We start from the raw sequence: 19,864 nt of genomic DNA on the forward strand, positions 1-19,864 counted from the left end.
GAGCGAGAAAGCTGCAACTAAAATCTCAGTGAACAAAAGGACTTTAAACCAGCACTAAATTATTAAGTATGTGAATATTAATCAAAAGACAAATTAAACCTAAAATATGCCCACATGGTTAAGCTGAAGTATAGTTATAGCACTAGATAAAATAAGGCAGTCTTTCTTTACGGAGGGCCTATGTCACGTTCTCCTTTCTGTGGGGGCAATTATAAAAACAATGTTCAAACACAACCAGGCTGTGGACTTGTAACTATATAATAACAGCTGTAGTCAGAGAACAGTAACGCTGCTGCTGCTGCTGTTCACAGTGGTCGCAGTGATACGTGCAGTGGACCAGACCGGGCCGGGCAGCAGCAGCACTGCTGGTAACACTGCTGGTGACAGAGGCAATAGGTGTTTACACCTTATGGTTAAGGTGTCGTGGCACCTCAAGAAGTACGAACTGTTCTGGAGCCGTTCAGGTGCCGTTCTACGAAAATAGTAGCTGAGGTTGAATTGAGCGGAGGGACATCACCGTGCTGCGGTCCGTGAATGCCGAGGGATCCCGCGGAGAAACACCAGTATGGATGTCGGCGGTGATGCGGCTCAGTGTTCCATGGTTTTTTCACGCTAAGAGAAAAGATACTGACGCTCTAGCGGGTGGAGACTGCTACATTTAAATCCCCCGGGTCGGTTATCAGCGCTTAGCACCGAATTACTTTGTGTGTGTGTGTGTGTGTGTGGTTTTTTTTTAATTTCCTTTCTGCTCTTGGACTCTTCAGAGCGGGTTCATGTCGTAAATGACAGGGCTGTAAGGGCGTCGTTGTTGGGAAGTTTTTCGAGGGGGGTTTTGACCAGCGAAGGGCCATGGCAGTCGAGGCTCGGCCGGAGCTGGTCGGGAAGCGGTTCCTATGTGTCAGCGGGGACGAGCCGCCTGAAATTGGCGACATCAGTCGGTGGCCGTGGAGGTCCGGGGTCATACGAGCCGTTAACCACCGTGACAACGACAATCCCGACCTGACGGTAAGCAAAGCGCTGACGGTGCCCCGCTCCTCGGTCTGTTACATGCAAAGCAAACGGTAAAATCTGTAGCTGGTGGCTGTTAGCCAGCGAGGCGATGTTACAGGCGGAAACTCTCCTGTGGCTGTCTGCCTGTGCTCAGTGGTCATACCTCATTATTGATCACTGATTCACCCAACCTATCTGTCAGTGTTATCTGTGTCGTGGTGAGTCAGACTTTTTATTTGAGCACTGAGCAGGAGAGTTAACGGGAGGCAGGCTGCCAGCAGGGGTTCAGGAAAGCAAACACGACTAGTCTCGGTCCAGATAGGTCTAGAACCCTCACACGTATGTACATGAACATCTAAAAATTTACCTGACCCATGAAGCGTTTAATGTAGCTCACACAGTCGTCCATATTTGCTGAGGATGGTGAACCCTCAGTGGGCTCCATGTCAGGACTCTACGTGTTGAAGCCATAAGACGATGTAAAGCTTCATCTCCTCATCAACACCTGGATTTAACCTGATTTAACCTGTTTATGCTCACAGCGGCTGCATTTCTAACAGCATGTGTAGGAATTCAAGTCCCGAGCAGCTCAATGATTTAATCTGCTGTACACTGTGAATCAGCTGACGGGAGTAAGGTTGGCTTTCTGCATTTATCCAGTTACAGCCTTCACGATAGATAATCCCTGTTACTTCGTGGTTATTGGCAACAATCCGCGTTATTTGAGCTTGATGATCGACCGTAAAGCCTCGTCTGCCTGACAAAAAGCCTCCGACTTGGACAGGAGCGCAGGAATGCTGGGACTTGTAAAAACATAAAACTGGCTTGCTGCAGGCTGAACAATGGGTAGTTTGTCCTCATGTGAAATATTGTCTACAATTCCGAGATAACTCGTAGGTAATTGTGATTTTTGGAGCAGACATATTTACTACTAGATGTGTATTTATTGCAGTCTTAGTAGGCAGGCAGGGGTGGATTAACAATCTTGGCAATATATCTGTCTGAATTTTCCTCCTCCTTGTTAAAAAAATATCTATTTTCATAATGGGTTAACATGCCAAAACCAGCAAACAATAAAATATTTGCTCTGACAAGCCCTTGGCTGGCACATACACAGTCCTGTCTCACTGTACAACGTGCCTGTTACCCATTTTCTTTTGTTCACTCAATCCTTCGATCTGCCTATGCAGATAAGTGGCCAAACCCTAGCACACTTCTAATCTCATTATTTGGTGTGATTTCAGTGCACATACGTGCTTTTTATGGAAGACTGTAAGGCATTGGATACTACATGTTCCAACGTTGTCATAAAATAATCATAGGTGTATGGTATTTGTATGATTACATTTACGTGTCATCGGTGAGAGTTCAGTGCTTGTGCATTTTTTTTTCTGTATGTATAGTAAAACATTTATTTAAGACAGCATACATTTCAGTGGTCCTTTGTGCTTGTCTTTGACTGCTCATGGTATTTTCTATGCGATAGAGACCGATAAATTCCAGGTTTTACAGCTTCCTAGCTTTCTGTTATGCTGCATGTATATCAAGTGGTCTGTATTTTGACGAGAATACTGAGATGGGATGATTTCATAAAAATGCAGTGTCATTAGTCCTTCATAGCCAGACCCATCTTCTCATGATTTTAGCACTGGAGAAGGGTCCGGCTGAACTTAACCATTCTGAAATGGAGGAGAAAATCTCTGGCTTGTTTGTATTACTATAGAACAATCACAATCGTTTTGGGCAAAACTAAACCTAGAATGCTGTGAAGGTGCACTTGCAAAACAGCGTTGGTAGAAACTTGTTTTGCATGTGTGGATGTGAGTCCTGGCATTGAAACGACTAAGTCCCTGTAAAACAACCACTAATCTGCCTAATTGCATGATTGATATCTTCGCCAAACTTGCCAATTTCATTGTGTTGGTTTATAGCTCAGAGATTGTCACTGTTTCATGCAGTGATTTGGGCTTTTAACTAGGGCTGCATTATACAGAGTTTTAGCATTGGCATGACAATGTTTGCATACACTATTGTCACATCACAGGACCTGCAATGTCAAGTAAGGCAAATCAACTTGAACACACATGCATCTACAAGAGAAGTTTGTGTGATATGGCATAATTTAGTCCAATTTAGAGGTTCTCGGATACATGAGAGGTGCTTGTTGCTTGTGAGTGACATGCAGGTCCTACATGCATAGGGAACCACAACAGTTCATGCCATTATTCTAGAATGACTGATTATTACTATAGTTCTATACGTTATCCTACGGCGATATATATATATATATATATATATATATATATATATATATATATATATATATATATATATATATATATATATACTGACAAATCATGCAGCCATCTTTTAATTAATAATAAGCAGATAGTGGAAAGGGAAGGAGAACTGCTCTGAAACATTCAGCCAATGAAAGGCCTATACCAACAGCCTGCTTTCTGTGAGTCAGACCAGATTGTCATAGTTAAACACTTCTTGCAAGTGTAATTACATGTCCCCTTGTCTAGCGGGCATATTGCATGTAGTTATTTAATACACACAACAAACATGCTCCCAGCTTCCTAATTCCCTTGTAGAATTGGTCCATGTGTGTGATGTGATTTAGGCAGTAGGTAGTGTTATGGTTTAATTCCATACAATGGGGCACAGTCTCATTAGCAAGAGGCTTAACTAACTGAGTGAATACAGTGAAGGAGGATTGGAGATTAGATTAGAAGTGTGTCAAGCCAAGCTGTCAGGCCTTTGTCAAGTGTCTGTGGTCAGATGGGCCAGTAGTGCAGGAGTGTACTGGGTTAGCATAGCTCATTTAGCTTATAGGCTCACAGCTAGATTATTAGTGGAAAAACTAAAGCAGTTTAAACAAGTCAATAAGTATGACTATGCATTTATGTTGAGCTCAGCCTGAAATATTTTGGGCTCCATCAGCAAGAGTTATCCTTCACAGTGGCTGGTAACTTTATAAGATAATCACAATTCCTTTGTTAGATACACAATTAACTCATCAGACTGTTCTTAAATTGCTAAAAATCCTAAGAGAGAGCTGAAACATTTACATTCGGGAAGATTTGCTGCTTTGCCTTGTCTTAAATGTCTAAAATGAGATTTTCACAGAAATATGACTGTCTCAGAATGGTGTCAGAGTTAACAGGATTGGACAATTATTAGTATTGGTAACAATGATCCTTAAGTTATAGAAAGCAGAAGGTTTGTTTTGGTTGAACCTGACAAACAGGAAACTTGAGGTTAACGTAATATAGAATATTTTTGCTAACACCAATACAGTAGAATTCAATACTGTAAATAAGCAAATATACACTTTATGATAACTGTCAATTTTCATACCCCCTTACTTACTGCAGACTGTTCATGATCACTGTGCATTCGATAAGATTTTTTATTTTGAGCAGAGCTCAAGATTAACACTTTATTCTGTACAGAGTAATGTATAATGTAATGTTGCCGTGCCAATAAACACCACAGAAAATATTTGACAGTGCAATTATACCTCTGCTGGGGTTATTACATGTAATGACCACTCTGAGTAGATACTAGTGCTGTGCAATATAGATAAAATTTTATATCCTGATACAAGTAATTTTATATCCTGATAACGATATATATCCTGGCGTGTCTTGAAATGGTAGAAAAGATTTGATGGGTTCGAGTCGCGAGTAACAACTTGTTGGCTGCATGTTTTGCAGACTACCGTTGTTTGGTCGGTGTCTGACTTTTTAAACCCAAACCAAAGCCAAACAATGGAATTCTGGTTTCCCCTTTTCAGCACAAATCTTCTTGGGGTTCTACTTGTTTACTAGTAATGTTATTTTCGTCTTCTATTGTGCTCTACTCCATCTCCCCCATGCTGCTTTGTCTCCCGAACGACCAGTGCTGTAAACGAGTCATGCGGATGACGTAAAAATGCTACCACAAGCAGTAGCGTTGCTGCAGTTACATTCGCTTTCATACAATAAACTTGTTTTGAACTCAAAATTTGGATATGCCACTGTCATACTGACGTTGAGTTGTGCTTCACACATCGTATTAAATTTCAACCGTAGTGTATGTTAACGTTAGTGCTAATCAAGTAGCCTACATGTTAAAATTATGATAAATAACAGAGGGTTATATCCTACGGTAGACATTTTTACATATTGCACTACGATCGTAATATTGCACAGCTCTAGTAGATACAGTTACATTTTTGTATAGTTTGGAAACTGTGATAGCTGTCTGTGGCAGGTTATGCTTCACCTTCTTTTGCTTCATCTTCATAGATCATGTGTATTATTATTATTATTATTATTATTATTATTATTATTATTATTATTATTATTATTATCCGTTTATTATTACGTCAGACCATTTAGTGTTGTGGTGGCCCTATAATAGACATCTGGTCGAGCAATTATCAGAACAGTTTGACTGGCATCAGATGTAAGCAGATGTAGACTGAACAACTGAAATGAGGACAGGTAAACAGTCTTTGAATTACTGATGCATTTTGCTTCATTGCTTTAGGAGCAATTCTGCCATTAAGATGATAGAAAAAGCTGTATTGTGACAAGGGTCACATTAGAAGTAACTGTTGGCAGCCCAACTATATAATCTGTTATTTATTCTTTTGGGATAATCTATTTGCTGAGTAGCTTCGTTATCTAACCCTTAGTCCACATAATGCATAATACTCATAACTGCTTAGTGAATATGATATAATATATGTGATAAGATGAACTGCAGGTTGAGGCTCAGTCCTGTTATCTATTGTCATATCTTAAAGGGGCTCTGTGGAAAGTCTGTGTTGTGCTGGAAGCCAGTCATTAGTATATGTTAGGAAACTCCATTTCTGCATTACCTACGGTTGCTCTCTGTTAGCGGGGCAGAAACAGGCACTCAGGAATATGCTGAATACACTGTTGCAGAAAATCCAGCTCAGGTCCCTCACAAAGAAATGGACAGTCCAGCAGCATTAAACAACCTCAACAAATTGTCCACAGGCTCATATAGTTAACCAACACACACAGGGAAGGTCTCATTGTTCACGTCATGTTATAGTCCACTCAAATATGGCCAATAAAAGTGTAATTATACATGTAAATTGCCTCAAATTGTTACATAGAGCTTTTTTAAAACACTTATGAAAGGTATTGACATAGTTGTATGTGAACAAGAGTCAGTTCAGTTTTGTTTGCTTTTGATCTAGGAGAAATGATACCACTAATATTTGTAGCAATCATGCAGTTGTTATCTTACAATCCAGTTAGACTCACTGTTTGAGTGTGCTCCACTAGACTTGCTGCAATAGTTGGTATTACCGGTGTTACATTACTTGCTCACCGCCCCCATTGTTGCTTTGCTGATTTTGTGTCTGCTCCATACAGCAGCAGCAGAGTTGCAGCACAGAACAGCAGAGTCACATATCACAACACGGAAAGAGCAAGAACAGTTGGACATCAAGTTGAATGCAATGGAATTGTTGTCTGCACAAAAGGCAGGAGGTTGAGTCTGAAAGTTCACTGAGAAGTTTCTGTGCAGATCTTATTTGAACAGCTCTCTGTGGCTGCACCCTCTTTTTCCCTTACTCCCTTCAATATTTCAAACTGATCCATTGTCAGAAACCCCCCAAAAATGATTGTCTTATTTTGTAGTCATAGTTATTATGAATTACAGTTGTAAGTGCTTAACTTACTGACAAACACATATCCTATGACTTGGCCATAGTGAAAGGAAATGTCTTTCGCCTGTTAAATGCATTAACTGTGAAGGTGCAGTATCAAATCTTTGATGTAATCTGATGTAAGACTGGTGTTGTCACAAGTTTATTAACCAATTTCCTGAGCTGCGGCATCCCTATTCTCCACCTGATGAAACTGACAAAATTTGATATAACTAAACAAAGAAAACATGCTTTTCTCTGTGTGCTTGCATAAAAACAATTAAAGAACACAGAGAAAGTATTAAAATACAGGACTCCATTAATGCCATTGTAAATTCCTTTGCAGTGACCCAATTTTGGCACTGCAGGAACAGTTTCAATCAGAAAAATATGTGAGAGAGGAGCTCAAATAACAACAACAGAGACTGAGATGAACATTAAAACTGAGACGAGTAACAGTGACATACAAAACAAAATACTGAGCATTAAACAGCATTGTAATTTCTCTTGCATATACATTTTTGGAGGGACTTGAGGGACACTAATGCAATTTGAAAGAAAAAGAAAAAGCTCAGCAGCAGAACTCGAAGCTGCCACATTAGCCATAAAACTGCCACACTCATCTGGATTCACAATGAATGGAAAGCGCAGGGCAGCCAGGTCATTGCCTATAGGAGGCTTTGTTTTCCATTACAGTCTGCTGCGTGTGTGTGTGTACGTGTACAGTAGCAGTGCTGCCAGTTTGTGGTTGTTAGTTTTGTTTAGGGCTGTGGCCTGAGGTTCATCTCTGTGTGGCTAATCAGCAGAAAATGACAGGCTGTGACCGGGGAAGAACCTTCCACATACAGAATCCATGCGTGGTTGTTGCAGTGCGGCAGTTCACCCAGTTTAGAAACATTGCTAAGCTGTATGTTAGTGTGTGTTGGCTTGTGAATAGCAGTATTGTTTAGAGTACAAACACAAACCAGAGACATAGAGAATAAACATGGCAGGAGAGAAGCTTTTACCCTCTTATGTTGATGCTACAGTTGGGCCACTGCAGACAAGGGGTGTAACGGTATGAAAATTTCACACCGCGGTAATAGTGACCAAAATTATCACGGTTATTGGTATAGCGTTGTATTTTTAAAATGTCTTCAAAATGTTGAAAAAACACTGAAACACTGATAGATATATTAGAATAGTCCAAATCCAAAACCTTAACAAAACACTGCAAAATCAACATTAAACAAGTATGAACAATTGTATCAAAACTGTGCAAAATAGGTCATTGGCTTTTTGTGATGAGCCAGCCTGTTCTTGAAACATGTCCTTTAATGTCTGCATTACAGAGGTAGAATGAGATGTACTGGCAGTAGCACTCGATTGGCCAGTAGACACTCTCTGTGAAAAAATGAATAGAAAATGTCATTATTACTTATTACTGTCATTGTTACTTAATACTAAGGGTGCAACCAACATCACAAAACTCACATTTTAGATCATATCCATTTCGTGAGAAGCAGGTTCATTATTTTTTTTAGATCAAAATGAAAAGGATTAATGTTAAGTTCCGTTCCATTCCATTAAATTAATTATCTAGACACTTGTTATATTCACCATTTTATATTATTCTTTATATATATAGTCTATTCTACAAAAAATCCACAAGTATTATGTATTTCTGATATTACTTATATATATTATCTCTCTTTCTGCTTGCTCATTTGTTTCTCTGGTAAACGGAGCTGAGATGAAAGTCAGTCATCTCGGTCAGCTTGCATTCAGTAAATCAGTCCACCCAGTATGTGTTTGTCTCAAATCATCCTCACTGCAGCTCTGCATCAGGTTGACTTTAAAAAGTGAAATCTACCATTGATAAGCAGTTCAGATAACATGCCAAATCATGTATCAACTTTGTTCCGTTATGCCACTATCTGGTTACGGCAGTTTATGGTTTGGTAACAACAGCAAATTAGACAGAGAAAACTCGACATACACAAACATCATGCATCCGAGGTTAAGGTTAACTTACCTTGCATTCGCTGAACAGCTGAGGGTGATGGTCGCGTAAATTGGATGTGTTGCCACTCCTCGCAACAACTTTCTTCTCGCAGCTCCTGCAGCAGATAGAGCTGCCATCCTCAGCCAGCTGTCCCTGAGCATTCTTATAATAACAAAAATACGCCCAGACTTCAGATTTAGTTCTCTTTGAAGGCAGAAAAATGCCTTGAGGGCCGCTTCTGTCATGTCCTCCCTCCGCCATGTCTTCTGCACTACATAACAAGCGCACATAGCGCCTGCGTAGTGAAACTTGGTTGAAGTATCTCACAAGTTTTCCACACCGTGGTTATCAACCGTGGCGGTTACCATGGTAATTAAAATTTAGATAGTAACCTTCACTGTTGGGAATTATTACTGTGGTTTACCGTGACACCGGTAACTGTTACATCCCTACTGCAGACATATAATATTGATTTAGTTACACCATTTGTTTGGGTAAAGAATGGACTTCATTTGAAATTATTCTGAATGATGTTCAGTGAATATGTCAGTTTGCAATTGGAAAGTGCAAAAATATGACCAGTGTTCCATGTTTTGCAGCTGAATGGGTAATGACCTGTCATATGCTAAGTTTTGATAGTGTGGATCTAGGTCACATAGTATAATATCAGGGGACATGGAGTCAAATATGTTTCATTAACTTCCAAAATAGACCCAGGTGGTAGTTCATTACTGTTTATCAGATTTGTGTAGCCTCATTCACACCTCCTGTGGTCATGTGCCAAATCTCCGCCTCTGTGTGAATGTCTCGGAGGCGGCAAGGGGTGAAATTTCGCTCCGGCACTGATATGACTCTGGAGGTAGTATCAGAGGTGCTGTGTTGGCAAACCGAACCAGTTTGAATGGATAATGCTGCGTCGAGTATCGAGGGCGTGTTGACCATACTGTCTGATAACTACAAAGGTCCCTCACTCAACAAAATAAAGAGAAATGTCCCACAACGTTATATGACCAAACAAAAGTAAGATAGTAACTGTAACTCTCTTTGGCAGCTTATATGAGGAAAAAAAATACTGCAGTTGTACACAGGATCTCACTCACAACACATTATAACAGCATCCATATGATTATAAACCGTCTGCAGGTTTAGATTGACAGGACACCAGGGCTGTGTCTGAAATCACCCACTCATTCCCTACTTCCTAGTCACTACATAGGGAGTCCAACATAGTGGACTATATAGTAAGCTCATCAGCAAATATAGAAACTCACTTTTGGACACTACTGCAGTGCCATTAATGATGTCACTACTGTCGTGCAGTTGAAATGTGAATTGAAACCTCCATGTGTTCCTCCGCAGCGCAGCGCAGCGCAGCGCAGCGCAGCGCAGCGCAGCGCAGCGCAGCGCAGCGCAGCGCAGCACACTACTTTTTGCGATACATTGTGGAATACTTAGAGTGCACTATATTAGGTATAATATTTCCCACTAGACATTCGGACAGCACTATAAAATGGTGTAGTCATTATGTAGTGCACTATATAGGAAGTAGTGAGTTATTTTGGACAAAGCCCTGGAAACACCTTGAAAAAACATGGATGTCATCATCATGACATACACCGCCACGCCTCTGTAGGAGCCGCAGCGCCAGTTTGTCTTTACACCGGCACTGACTGGCTTTGTGTGGATGACCACTGGCAGAGAATTGGCGAACCACTGCTTTGGTGATAATGCGGCTTGTCCACGTGAAAGGGGGTAGTGGCTGTAATAATGAATTTCAGTACAATCAGGAAGATTAAAGTAAGGTGCCACAGGACGGCTGTGGCTAAGTAGGTAGAGTGGTCCCAGCCATTCACTCTACACCTGGAAGTGTGCTGAAGAATGGGTGAAGACTGGCTTGTTTGTGAAGTGCTTTGAGTGGTTGCTAAGTCTAGAAAAGCTATATAAATACAGTCCATTTGCCACCTATTCATGTAAAATTGTGCCAGAGTCTTTATTTACCAACTTGATATTCACACGGTTAACTAGAGTATTGCTATATGTGACATCCAAGTTATGTTGGTGTTTGGGCAGCACAGTGCCTGGATACACAGAGTGTAAGTGCGTTGTTTTCTGTTGCCTAAGGAAAGAAAATGTAATCTGAAGCCAGGATGGGCTGGCTGGATTTCTCAATGGATGCACCCTTCCCCCATCTCTCTTAAACCAATCGTACACACACACGCACCCCCCCACCCCCCCAACCCACACACACACACACACACACACACAGTGCACTAAAGCTAAAGCTGTGCTACATCGCAGTGCTAGAAACGGCAGCCATAAAGTCTCCTATAGGCTCGTAGGCTTCCCAGATAACCCTGGGAATACATTACTACTCAACAGCTGCCGTGGTTCTTGGGGGACCTTCTCAGACCTGAATGCTCTACTGTGCTTCCTTACTTCTATTCATCCACGGCCCACAATAGAAGCCTGCTGTAGAATTTGGATTTTAGAGGCATGTAATGCTAAAAATACATCATGTCTATGACAAATGGGACAAAAGAACACCCATAACACTTGATAGGTACTGAATTTACTAATTGCCAAACACTTGTGTGGATTTGTGTGCCATCAAACTGTTTTTATAAGCTTGTGACCACTGACTGTTTCCCAGTGTTGTCTCACTCTACTAGCAGCAGCGTGAATTCTGCTCAGCCACTCTAATGCGTTTCCCTCACCGTGAATTTCGAGAGATTTTCCAGGGCTTTGACTTGATGGTTCGCTCTGTGACTTGTATGTCTTCTGCTTTATGGAACTATGTAGAAATCAGTGTGCCATACCTGGATTTTTGGTAACTCCGATCACAAAACCCTGTTAAATTAGCCCAGCATAAGCTGACATCATCTAACTGCTCCGGTTTTCACTTTACAGCAAGATTTTTGTGTTGAGTAAGTCATCACTTAACAAGGGACCAGTTCAGTCCTTTGATGGGGTGGGAATCTCTTGGCACCTGACAGTTTGATTCAGTTCTGATTCAGAGCAATTCAATTCTCAACCAATTATCGATGCATCTTGTTGCAACATTTTTTAAATTTCAAATAATAATAATAATATTAATCAAATCTGAGTTTGCTCCTCAGAGTTTGCTAATCACTTCCTACTTTTGTGATGATCATTAAAGAAAACAGATTAATAACCTTCTCAAATATTTTATTAAAGAAAAGGCTTTTATTTGTCACAAATAGATTTGACTTTCTATGAATATAGAATCCTCCTGTTACAGGCAATGAGCATATTCCTGAGAGAAAAACAGTATACTGTAGCCTATATAAAAAACAAACAACAAAGCGCAACTGAATGCGGGTGCAAGACCTTGGCTATCCAATTTGCTATAGAGTTTGTAATTCACTTCGCTCTTGCCAAGTTGGGTGGAAAATTTGATATCGCTTGCTCGATGGTCTTCTGGTTGGACGCAACTACAACCAACTGTTTCTTCCTCCTCTGGGTGGAAACGTTTAATGTGATTTCTCATGTTTGTTGTGTTTCCAAAATATTGTAATTTAGTTTGACACAACTTGCATATGGTGTGGCTCTTGTCCACGTCCTTTTTCGCTTTAACTTCGTAGAAGCCAAAATGATTCCACACGCTTGCATTGGCTGCCAGTTGAATGTTGCGCCAAGCCATCTCATGTTTTTTTGCTATGTGCACACCTTCGACTGCGCTGCACTTCCGCCTCTTGAATTCTGTCAACATTACGTCAATTGACATTTAAAAGATCGATATTTGACTTTTGTAAATTGATTCAGAATCATCCACGTCTGCATCACGATGCATCTAAGAATTGATTATTTCTCCCACCCCTAGTCCTTTGCATACTGACTAAAGAGCAAATGTCCAGATACATTTTGGTAATAATTTGCCAATGATTTCAGAACTTTCTCAATGTTCTTTCACCAAAAAAGTATCAGACCCCAGTGGCAGAAAATAAGTGTTCCAATTAGTCAGGTGTAGCAACTGTTCAAGTCTGAGTGAAGGGGATAAGTCAGGCATTTTCTGCAGCCTAAAATGATGTCAGAGCACAGTGAGCAAAATGACTTTCCAAATAAGTATGAATCAGTATGTGTGTGGATAGTATATTAAAGGCTGCTCACACTGGATGTGTGTGCAGCATGTGTGTGTGGCAGAACTTCTTGCTTTTCATTTGGGCGTCCCTGTCTACAGGTTAGAGCAGACACAGTACTTGCGTGACTAGTGTGTCTCACGCTTGTGTCAAGTGAGGATGCAGTGATGCTTCATCTAGAGATTTGGAAAAACAACAAGTAGACAGTCATATCAACATCATTGCAGCGTTTTGCAAAAGTTTTAATGTCTGTATCTGTAAAAGATGTCACAGATATGTAGAGAATACACCCAATAGGTGAAGGGCAGTTTTTTTTTCCTTTACACTGTTTCTTTCTTTCTGATTATATCCCTGCTCTGTCTTCTTCACATTCTCTGTACTTTTTTACTTTTACTATTGTATTTCTGTGAGTGATCTGTTTTTTATGTCTATCTATCTATCTATCTATCTATCTATCTATCTATCTATCTATCTATCTATCTATCTATCTATCTATCTATCTATCCATCCATCCATCCATCCATCCATCCATCCATCCATCCATCCATCCATCCATCCATCCATCCATCCATGAGTCACACTGCGACAGCAATGCAGCCACCATGCACAACACAAGCAGCTAATGTGGATAAAAATGGGACATGAATGTAGTGAACCACTGAAATGTGATAATCCCCCTCTTCTAATTGTTAACTATGTTGAACTATGTTTGGGTTATCAGACAGTATACCCATAGTCTTTTTCAGTAAACACTGAGTTATTGAAGCAGCCCAACCATACTGTGACTAGGCTACATCAGGGAATATGGAATGAGACAGCCTGTGTGCTCACAGCTGCTCTGATTGAAATCCAGACTTAACTTATTTTAGATAGAGAAGCTGATAGAGCTGTCCTGTGTATGTTTGAACATTGCTGTCAGGGAAAACTGGTCAGGCCCTCTAACCCTAGACTCTTTTGCCAAAGAATGTGAAGGAAGCTATTTTGGTGTAGACAGTAATGACGAGGTTGTGCTTGTTCAGTTTGGAACATCTCCCAAATGGATCGAGCAACTGTAGCTCATACATGTCCATCTAGTTTGGCTGTATCATTCCTTTTAAGTAGAAGACAAGATGTCATCTACTGCTGTTTGAAATGTTCCTATTTTTGGGACAGACTCAGGCCGAGTGAATGGTCTTGCTGTCCACCCCCTGAGGTGAACCTGTAATCGTTACTTGTTCCTACCTTTCTGAAGAAAGCTGGGGCTGATGGAATGTTGCCTTACCTGTCAGTGTGAAGTGTGTCTCTGCTGTCCTCACTGACACCAGTTGACCCTGTAATGTAATACGCTTAATCTTGTCATCAACTAATTCATTATATTAACAGGATTTCTCTGTGCCAGTGGGACACTACAGGGTGATGAATGACAATAGGCAGCTTAAAGTCTCTCCTGTTGAATTTCAAACAGGGTCTCTGTTGTCCTCAAGAACAGTTTGTTTTCTCTAAGCAACCAAAAGAAATAAAACAGCATCAGCTGAACATTTGGCAGTGAAGGTCATGATTGATAATATTAACTGCATATAGTGATGTCCCTGTGGCCTCAGGGCAGTGGCCTGTGTTACTGCTACCACTACAGACAGACACTTGGCTTATTAGATTAATTGTGTCATAGCTACTGAACCCTCTTCCCTGTCCTCTCCCTTGTTTCCCTCTGGCTGCATTGTCCTGTTTGGTTCTGTATTGCCGTGCTGTTTATGTTTTCCTCTACCAGTCCTGTCCTGTACCAGTCTTCCCTGACTGTTCTCTCATTTTCTCTAGCTCCTGATCTCTCCTGTCCTGTCCCTGACTGTGGCTTTCACTCTCATTAGACTTTAACTGAATGATTTGTTCTGTATTGTACGGTATTAAACGTAACTAATTAAATGCATTCGTATTGATAAGCACTATATAGGTAATGGACAAATCAAGACATTTGTCTGTGGTGATTCACAAAATCAACAAATAAGATGACATTCAAGGGCGGCTGTAGCTCAGCGGGTAGAGCAGGTCGACTAGTGATCAGAAGGTCATTGGTTCAAATCCCAGCTCTGGGCAGTGCTGAGCTGCATGTCGAAGTGTCCTTGAGCAAGATACTGAACCCCACATTGCTCACTAGTGAAGGCCCTGCGATGAGCTGGCGACTTATCCAGGGAGTACCCTGCCCTCGCCCTGAGACAAGGCTGGGATTGGCTCCAGCAGCAACACCCCGTAACCCCGTGGAAAGGGATAAGCGCTTCGGACAATGACATGACAAGATGACATTCACTGATAGCAATGGTTGACGTTCATAGGACATTTCACATCATTGTTCTGGCACATTCATAAGCTTCATGATCCCAGCCAACAGGATGTCTAAGCACTGAAACCTAGAAAACAAATTTTCATTTTCCACTCCATATTAACCTCACAATGTAGGTGGGATTCTTTGTTGATTGTCATAATGATGCTGGATGAAACTGCCTTGACATCATCTTGAGGATTCTGAGGATTCTAGCCTCACTATGTTGCTGCTTGTCAAACTAAGGACACAAAAGTCTTTGTTTCAGTAAAGGCTGAAGGCAACAACACAGAAGATTGCTACAAAAGAAAATCTAAATCGGAGCATAGACAATGAGTCGGCTGGTTGTTAAATTCTCTCACTGTTATCACTCCACCTTTCAGTGTCAGCTCAGCTCCCTTGGAACCTCGATAGATGTGATACCAAAAAAGTTCCAGGTACTATTCACAACTTTTCCCAAAGAAAACCCACAAAGAACAGTTCCAAGCGAGACGAGTTGATCAGGGTTACAATGATAATGAAAATGGTTGTTGGGTCTCGTCCCAGAAGCTACCGCACTGTTGCGTGTTCCTTTTTTAATGTTGTGATAGTTCTCTGTGTGCTGCATAACCTGATGTATTCAGTGGAGAGATGGCTGTACAGTGGGCATCGTATCTCTACTAAACATAACAGAACTTCATGTCCTTTAACAGTAAGTGTCCTGTTTTTTTTTCCTGTCTCATCAGTAGCTTACTGCTTCTGGTAGCTATTTTTACATAGTGATATGTGTGCTTCTTTTCTTAGCTTTGGTCTTCAAATGCATCTTGACTTTAATTCTTGGTAGCATTCAAAAGCTCTGGCATATTCAGCCTGGCCTTGTGCTGTTGGTGCATGACTCACTGGCTGGATTTCTGATATTACAGAGAGGGCGAGCGAGTGAGAGAGACGAAGAAAGGAGAGAGAAACAGAGACAGAACGATGGAGAGAGACAGAATAAGGGGGAGATGGGCAGATGAAGGGAGGAGAGAGAGGTGTTTCAGAGAGAAGGAGCGAAAGAGAGAGGGAATGTTATTTGAAAAATGAAGAGAAGGAGAGAGCGAGAGCTGTGTACCCTCATTAGTCGTTTGGTTTTTCAGCCAGCCAGGCTCTCTGGCAGAGAGAGAACGAGAGAGCAGAGGAGGAGGAAAAGAGAACGAGCGAGAGCGAAAATGGGAATGTGAGAGAGACGGAGAGAGAGGGGTTTCTTTCTCCTCTGTCTGGCCTCTCTCCCATAGCAACAGCGGCTTAGCCACGTGAACACCAGTTCCTTTGAGTTCACCCACTGCACAGAACTTAACTCCTTCAGCTCCGGATCACAGCACAATACAGCAGCACAGAGCCAGAGAACAGAGGAGAATTTCAGACAAACAGAGAAAATGAGTGCAATTTGTCTCTTTTCACCAACTGAACTGTGCTTCAGTTCTTTAAACTGGTTTGAAGAGAATAGAATGTAACTGAGTACACAAGTGTTACAAATCGTATATCTTATTAAAATGATTTCTTCTGTGTTCAGTGATTGCACAGCCTACACTGCCAAATAGAATATCGTGAAGAAGGTTAGAATATTGCCATATATAACACGACTCTTCTTAATGCTGTAGAATGCTCCATTCTCATAAATGGGCCTTCCCAACATTCGGCGGTCAATTTCGTATGTTTGACTGCTGCTAAGGATATTTGACCATCCGGTCACCTATCACCCCAGCGTATTTGGTTGCAAAGCAATGTCAGCTGTAGTCTGCTTCATATCATAAAAAACATACTCCTAGGCCACTAGTATGGATGAGTTTCACAGTAACTTTAATATTTTTGTTAAATACTGTGATTTCGAGTCTTTTCAAGAGGCGGAGTTGTCGTCACTGGTCAAGAAGAGAAAAGGAGAGGAAAGCAGCGAAGAGAGAGAAGTGAAACGGCATCGGTTTGGCAAACTATATTTCTCTGCTGAAAAACACTATGAACGGTAACAAATGAATTGCAAAAAGACACATTGGGTTAAGCTTTTTTCGTGTTGGCAAGTAGCCGTGTAGTAAGCGGGATAATGTATAGAACGGTGGTCATTATTGGGAAAATAAGTCCTGACAAGACGTACCTTCGCGTCGGGGTCTTTCCGCCCTGAAGGGATGATGACTGCCGTTCTATACATTATCCCTTACAGAACACATGCTGGGCATAGAGGAACTTATTATGTCACCTAAAGGGGATGAGTGGAACAGAATGCGGTAGAGCATTGTAGAATGCGTTTGCCTGGTGCTCAGTAGAATGCGCGTCAAGTCGTGGGGCATAGAATGCCAGATGCAGTTATACAGTTGTGCAATAATCAACTGGACTAGTAAACTAAAGAGTCACATCACACATTTTAACCTACATTAGACTCCTTTGCCTTTCTGGACGAAATATTCTCACACTGAGCTTTAAGCATGCTTAATTTTTTACCTCAGACACCTCTTGCAAAGCCATTAGCAGATAGTGTCCATATGTAAATGAACCTATCGCTTGACATTTGTGACCGGTCCAAGGTATTGTCACAGTCAAATAGTTGGACTGGACATTAGATGGACTTACCCTGCAAGCTCCTTATTACAAGTTGTTGTAATGTCTTGAGCCCATGTATGAACAGAGCGGGTCGCTGCTCACAAGGAGTCAGTGGGAACGTTGATGACCTTTCTATAAAGTGCCTGTAGGGCTGTAACGATACACGTATAGAAGCAGAAATTGCAACATGCAGATCCATGAACCTGTTGTGTGAGAAGGCAGAATCGCGACCCAGCTTCCAGTCCAGATTCAGCCCTATGACCTATCAATTGCTACCGAAGTTTTTTAAATGACTATTATTATGATTATTATTTTGATTCAACATTTTAAAAATACAAAGATCTAAACCACAAAATTATTAGGATATTATTTGATTTTAACTGTAAGCGTCATCAACAGTGTGTCATGTGACGACCCTCCAATGCTAAACTTTTTGCGAACAGCTGCTAGGCTATATATATATATATATATATATATATATATATATATATATATATATATATATATATATATATATATATATATATATATATATATATATATATATATATATATATATATATATATATATATATATATAGCCACGTATAATGTATGTGCCACCTTTAGGTGACATAATATGTATAATACTGCGATGCCGGATTGAGGAACAGACGTTGCCTGCATCTGCAGTGCAACCTGATGCAGCACCTGAACTAAGACTCAGCAAACAGAAATATTGCAAAAAAAATAATAATAGCGAGACAAAATAACGTCATTACATTTCGTCTTGTCTCGCTTTGGTGAACGAAAATTAGATACTTTAGCTTTTATTTTGTAAACCACATTTAGTCCTGTTTTTTTCATCAACAATATTGCATTATATATTTGATTATAGTTTTCGTCACATGACCACCATTTACGTTGCATTTAATCTCGTTTCCGTCACGTGATAAACGTTCATTGACAAAGATATTTAGTCATAATTTTTGTTGACAAAAGCAACACTACAGTCCAGTCCAGTTTATTGTAAGATGTCACCATTTCAATGTCTGTTCCCAGGATGTTCACCTGTGTGCAGGTTGTCTGTGCCGTCGGAAATCCACCCCCAGCTCTTTGGTCTTCCGGCATTGAGCTGGAGATGGTTCCGCTGGCACCAGTCCACAAAGTCCTGAATAAGTTCTCTGTAGGCTCTGTCATCCCGTCCCTGATGAGGCCGACGATAGCAGAGTCGTCAGAGAACTTCTGTAGATGGCATTGAGGGGATTGGTGGTAAACGTCTGCAGTGTACAGGGTGAACAGGAAAGGGGCCAGGACTGTTCCCTGTGGGGCCCCTTTACTGCAGGTTATTTTGTCCGACACATAGTCCCGAGTCCTCACATACTGTGGCCCATTAGTGAGGTAATCCAGGAGCCAGGATGTGAGGTGTTGGTTCACCCATGTGAGCTCCAGCTTGTCCCCCAGGAGTGCAGGCTGGATGGTGTTAAAGGCACTGGAGAATCAAAGAACATGATCCTCACAGTGCTTTCAGGCTTCTCCAGGTGAGACAGTGATCTGTCCAGAGGAAGATGATAGCATCGTCCACTCCGATGCCAGGTTGATATGCAAACTGGAGAGGGTCCAGTTTGGCTGGTGCTCCCTCCTCTCCCTGGAGGGATAGAGGGTGCCATCTTGAAAAAGGCCATGTCTTTATAGATGAGGCCACAGGTGGAATGAGTCTCCAGAAAAAGGTGGGAGGGAGAAAGGCAAGGAAAACCTGGGAAGGGAGGAGCACAGAGAGGTCAGCAGAACACAAAATGGCTGAGGGCCATCAAACAAGTTGCTTGATTTGTGATTTATTGCTGAAGTCTGTTACCTCAGTGTGAAAGCTGAGTAATTTACTTTGTATCTTTATATTTACTTACTTAAAACCATAATATTGTTCTTAATCTTAAGTGTTCAAATCTGTCCAGTTTATAAAGGTTTTCAAACGTTCTATTTTTATGATATTTTATTTGTACATTATATTTTATATTTATAACAACACTTCAGACCATAATATTGTTTTTCATCTTTAGGAAGGTTTTCAACTGTTCTTTTCTTCTAGTGTTCCATGTTATTGAAATGTTATGTTATGTTGTCAAAATGGAAAAATGCAAACGTCTTGCCTGTTTATTGCTTTCCACTCTTTTGTTAATATTTCAGATACATCCAAACTCATATAGTATTTATATAAATGCAAAAACTGTTGCCATTATGAATCACCAATTCACCATCTTTGCTGCGATGGAAACGAGACACTGTATTGACTGACTACA

At 40.9% G+C, this 19,864-nt stretch overlaps 1 protein-coding gene across 1 annotated transcript in view; it reads left to right on the forward strand.

The window, feature by feature from the left end:
• Positions 1-579: 579 nt before the first annotated feature.
• jmjd1cb (jumonji domain containing 1Cb) overlaps positions 580-19,864 on the forward strand; it is a 172,430-nt gene continuing 153,145 nt past the window's right edge. The window contains exon 1 of the mRNA XM_037081078.1: positions 580-1,005. Within this exon, the coding sequence (XP_036936973.1) occupies positions 850-1,005 (156 nt within the window). The 5' untranslated portion in view covers positions 580-849. The remainder of the gene's footprint in view (positions 1,006-19,864) is intronic.

Source organism: Acanthopagrus latus, chromosome 20 (genome assembly GCF_904848185.1).
Source record: "Acanthopagrus latus isolate v.2019 chromosome 20, fAcaLat1.1, whole genome shotgun sequence".
Classification (NCBI taxonomy): domain Eukaryota; kingdom Metazoa; phylum Chordata; class Actinopteri; order Spariformes; family Sparidae; genus Acanthopagrus; species Acanthopagrus latus.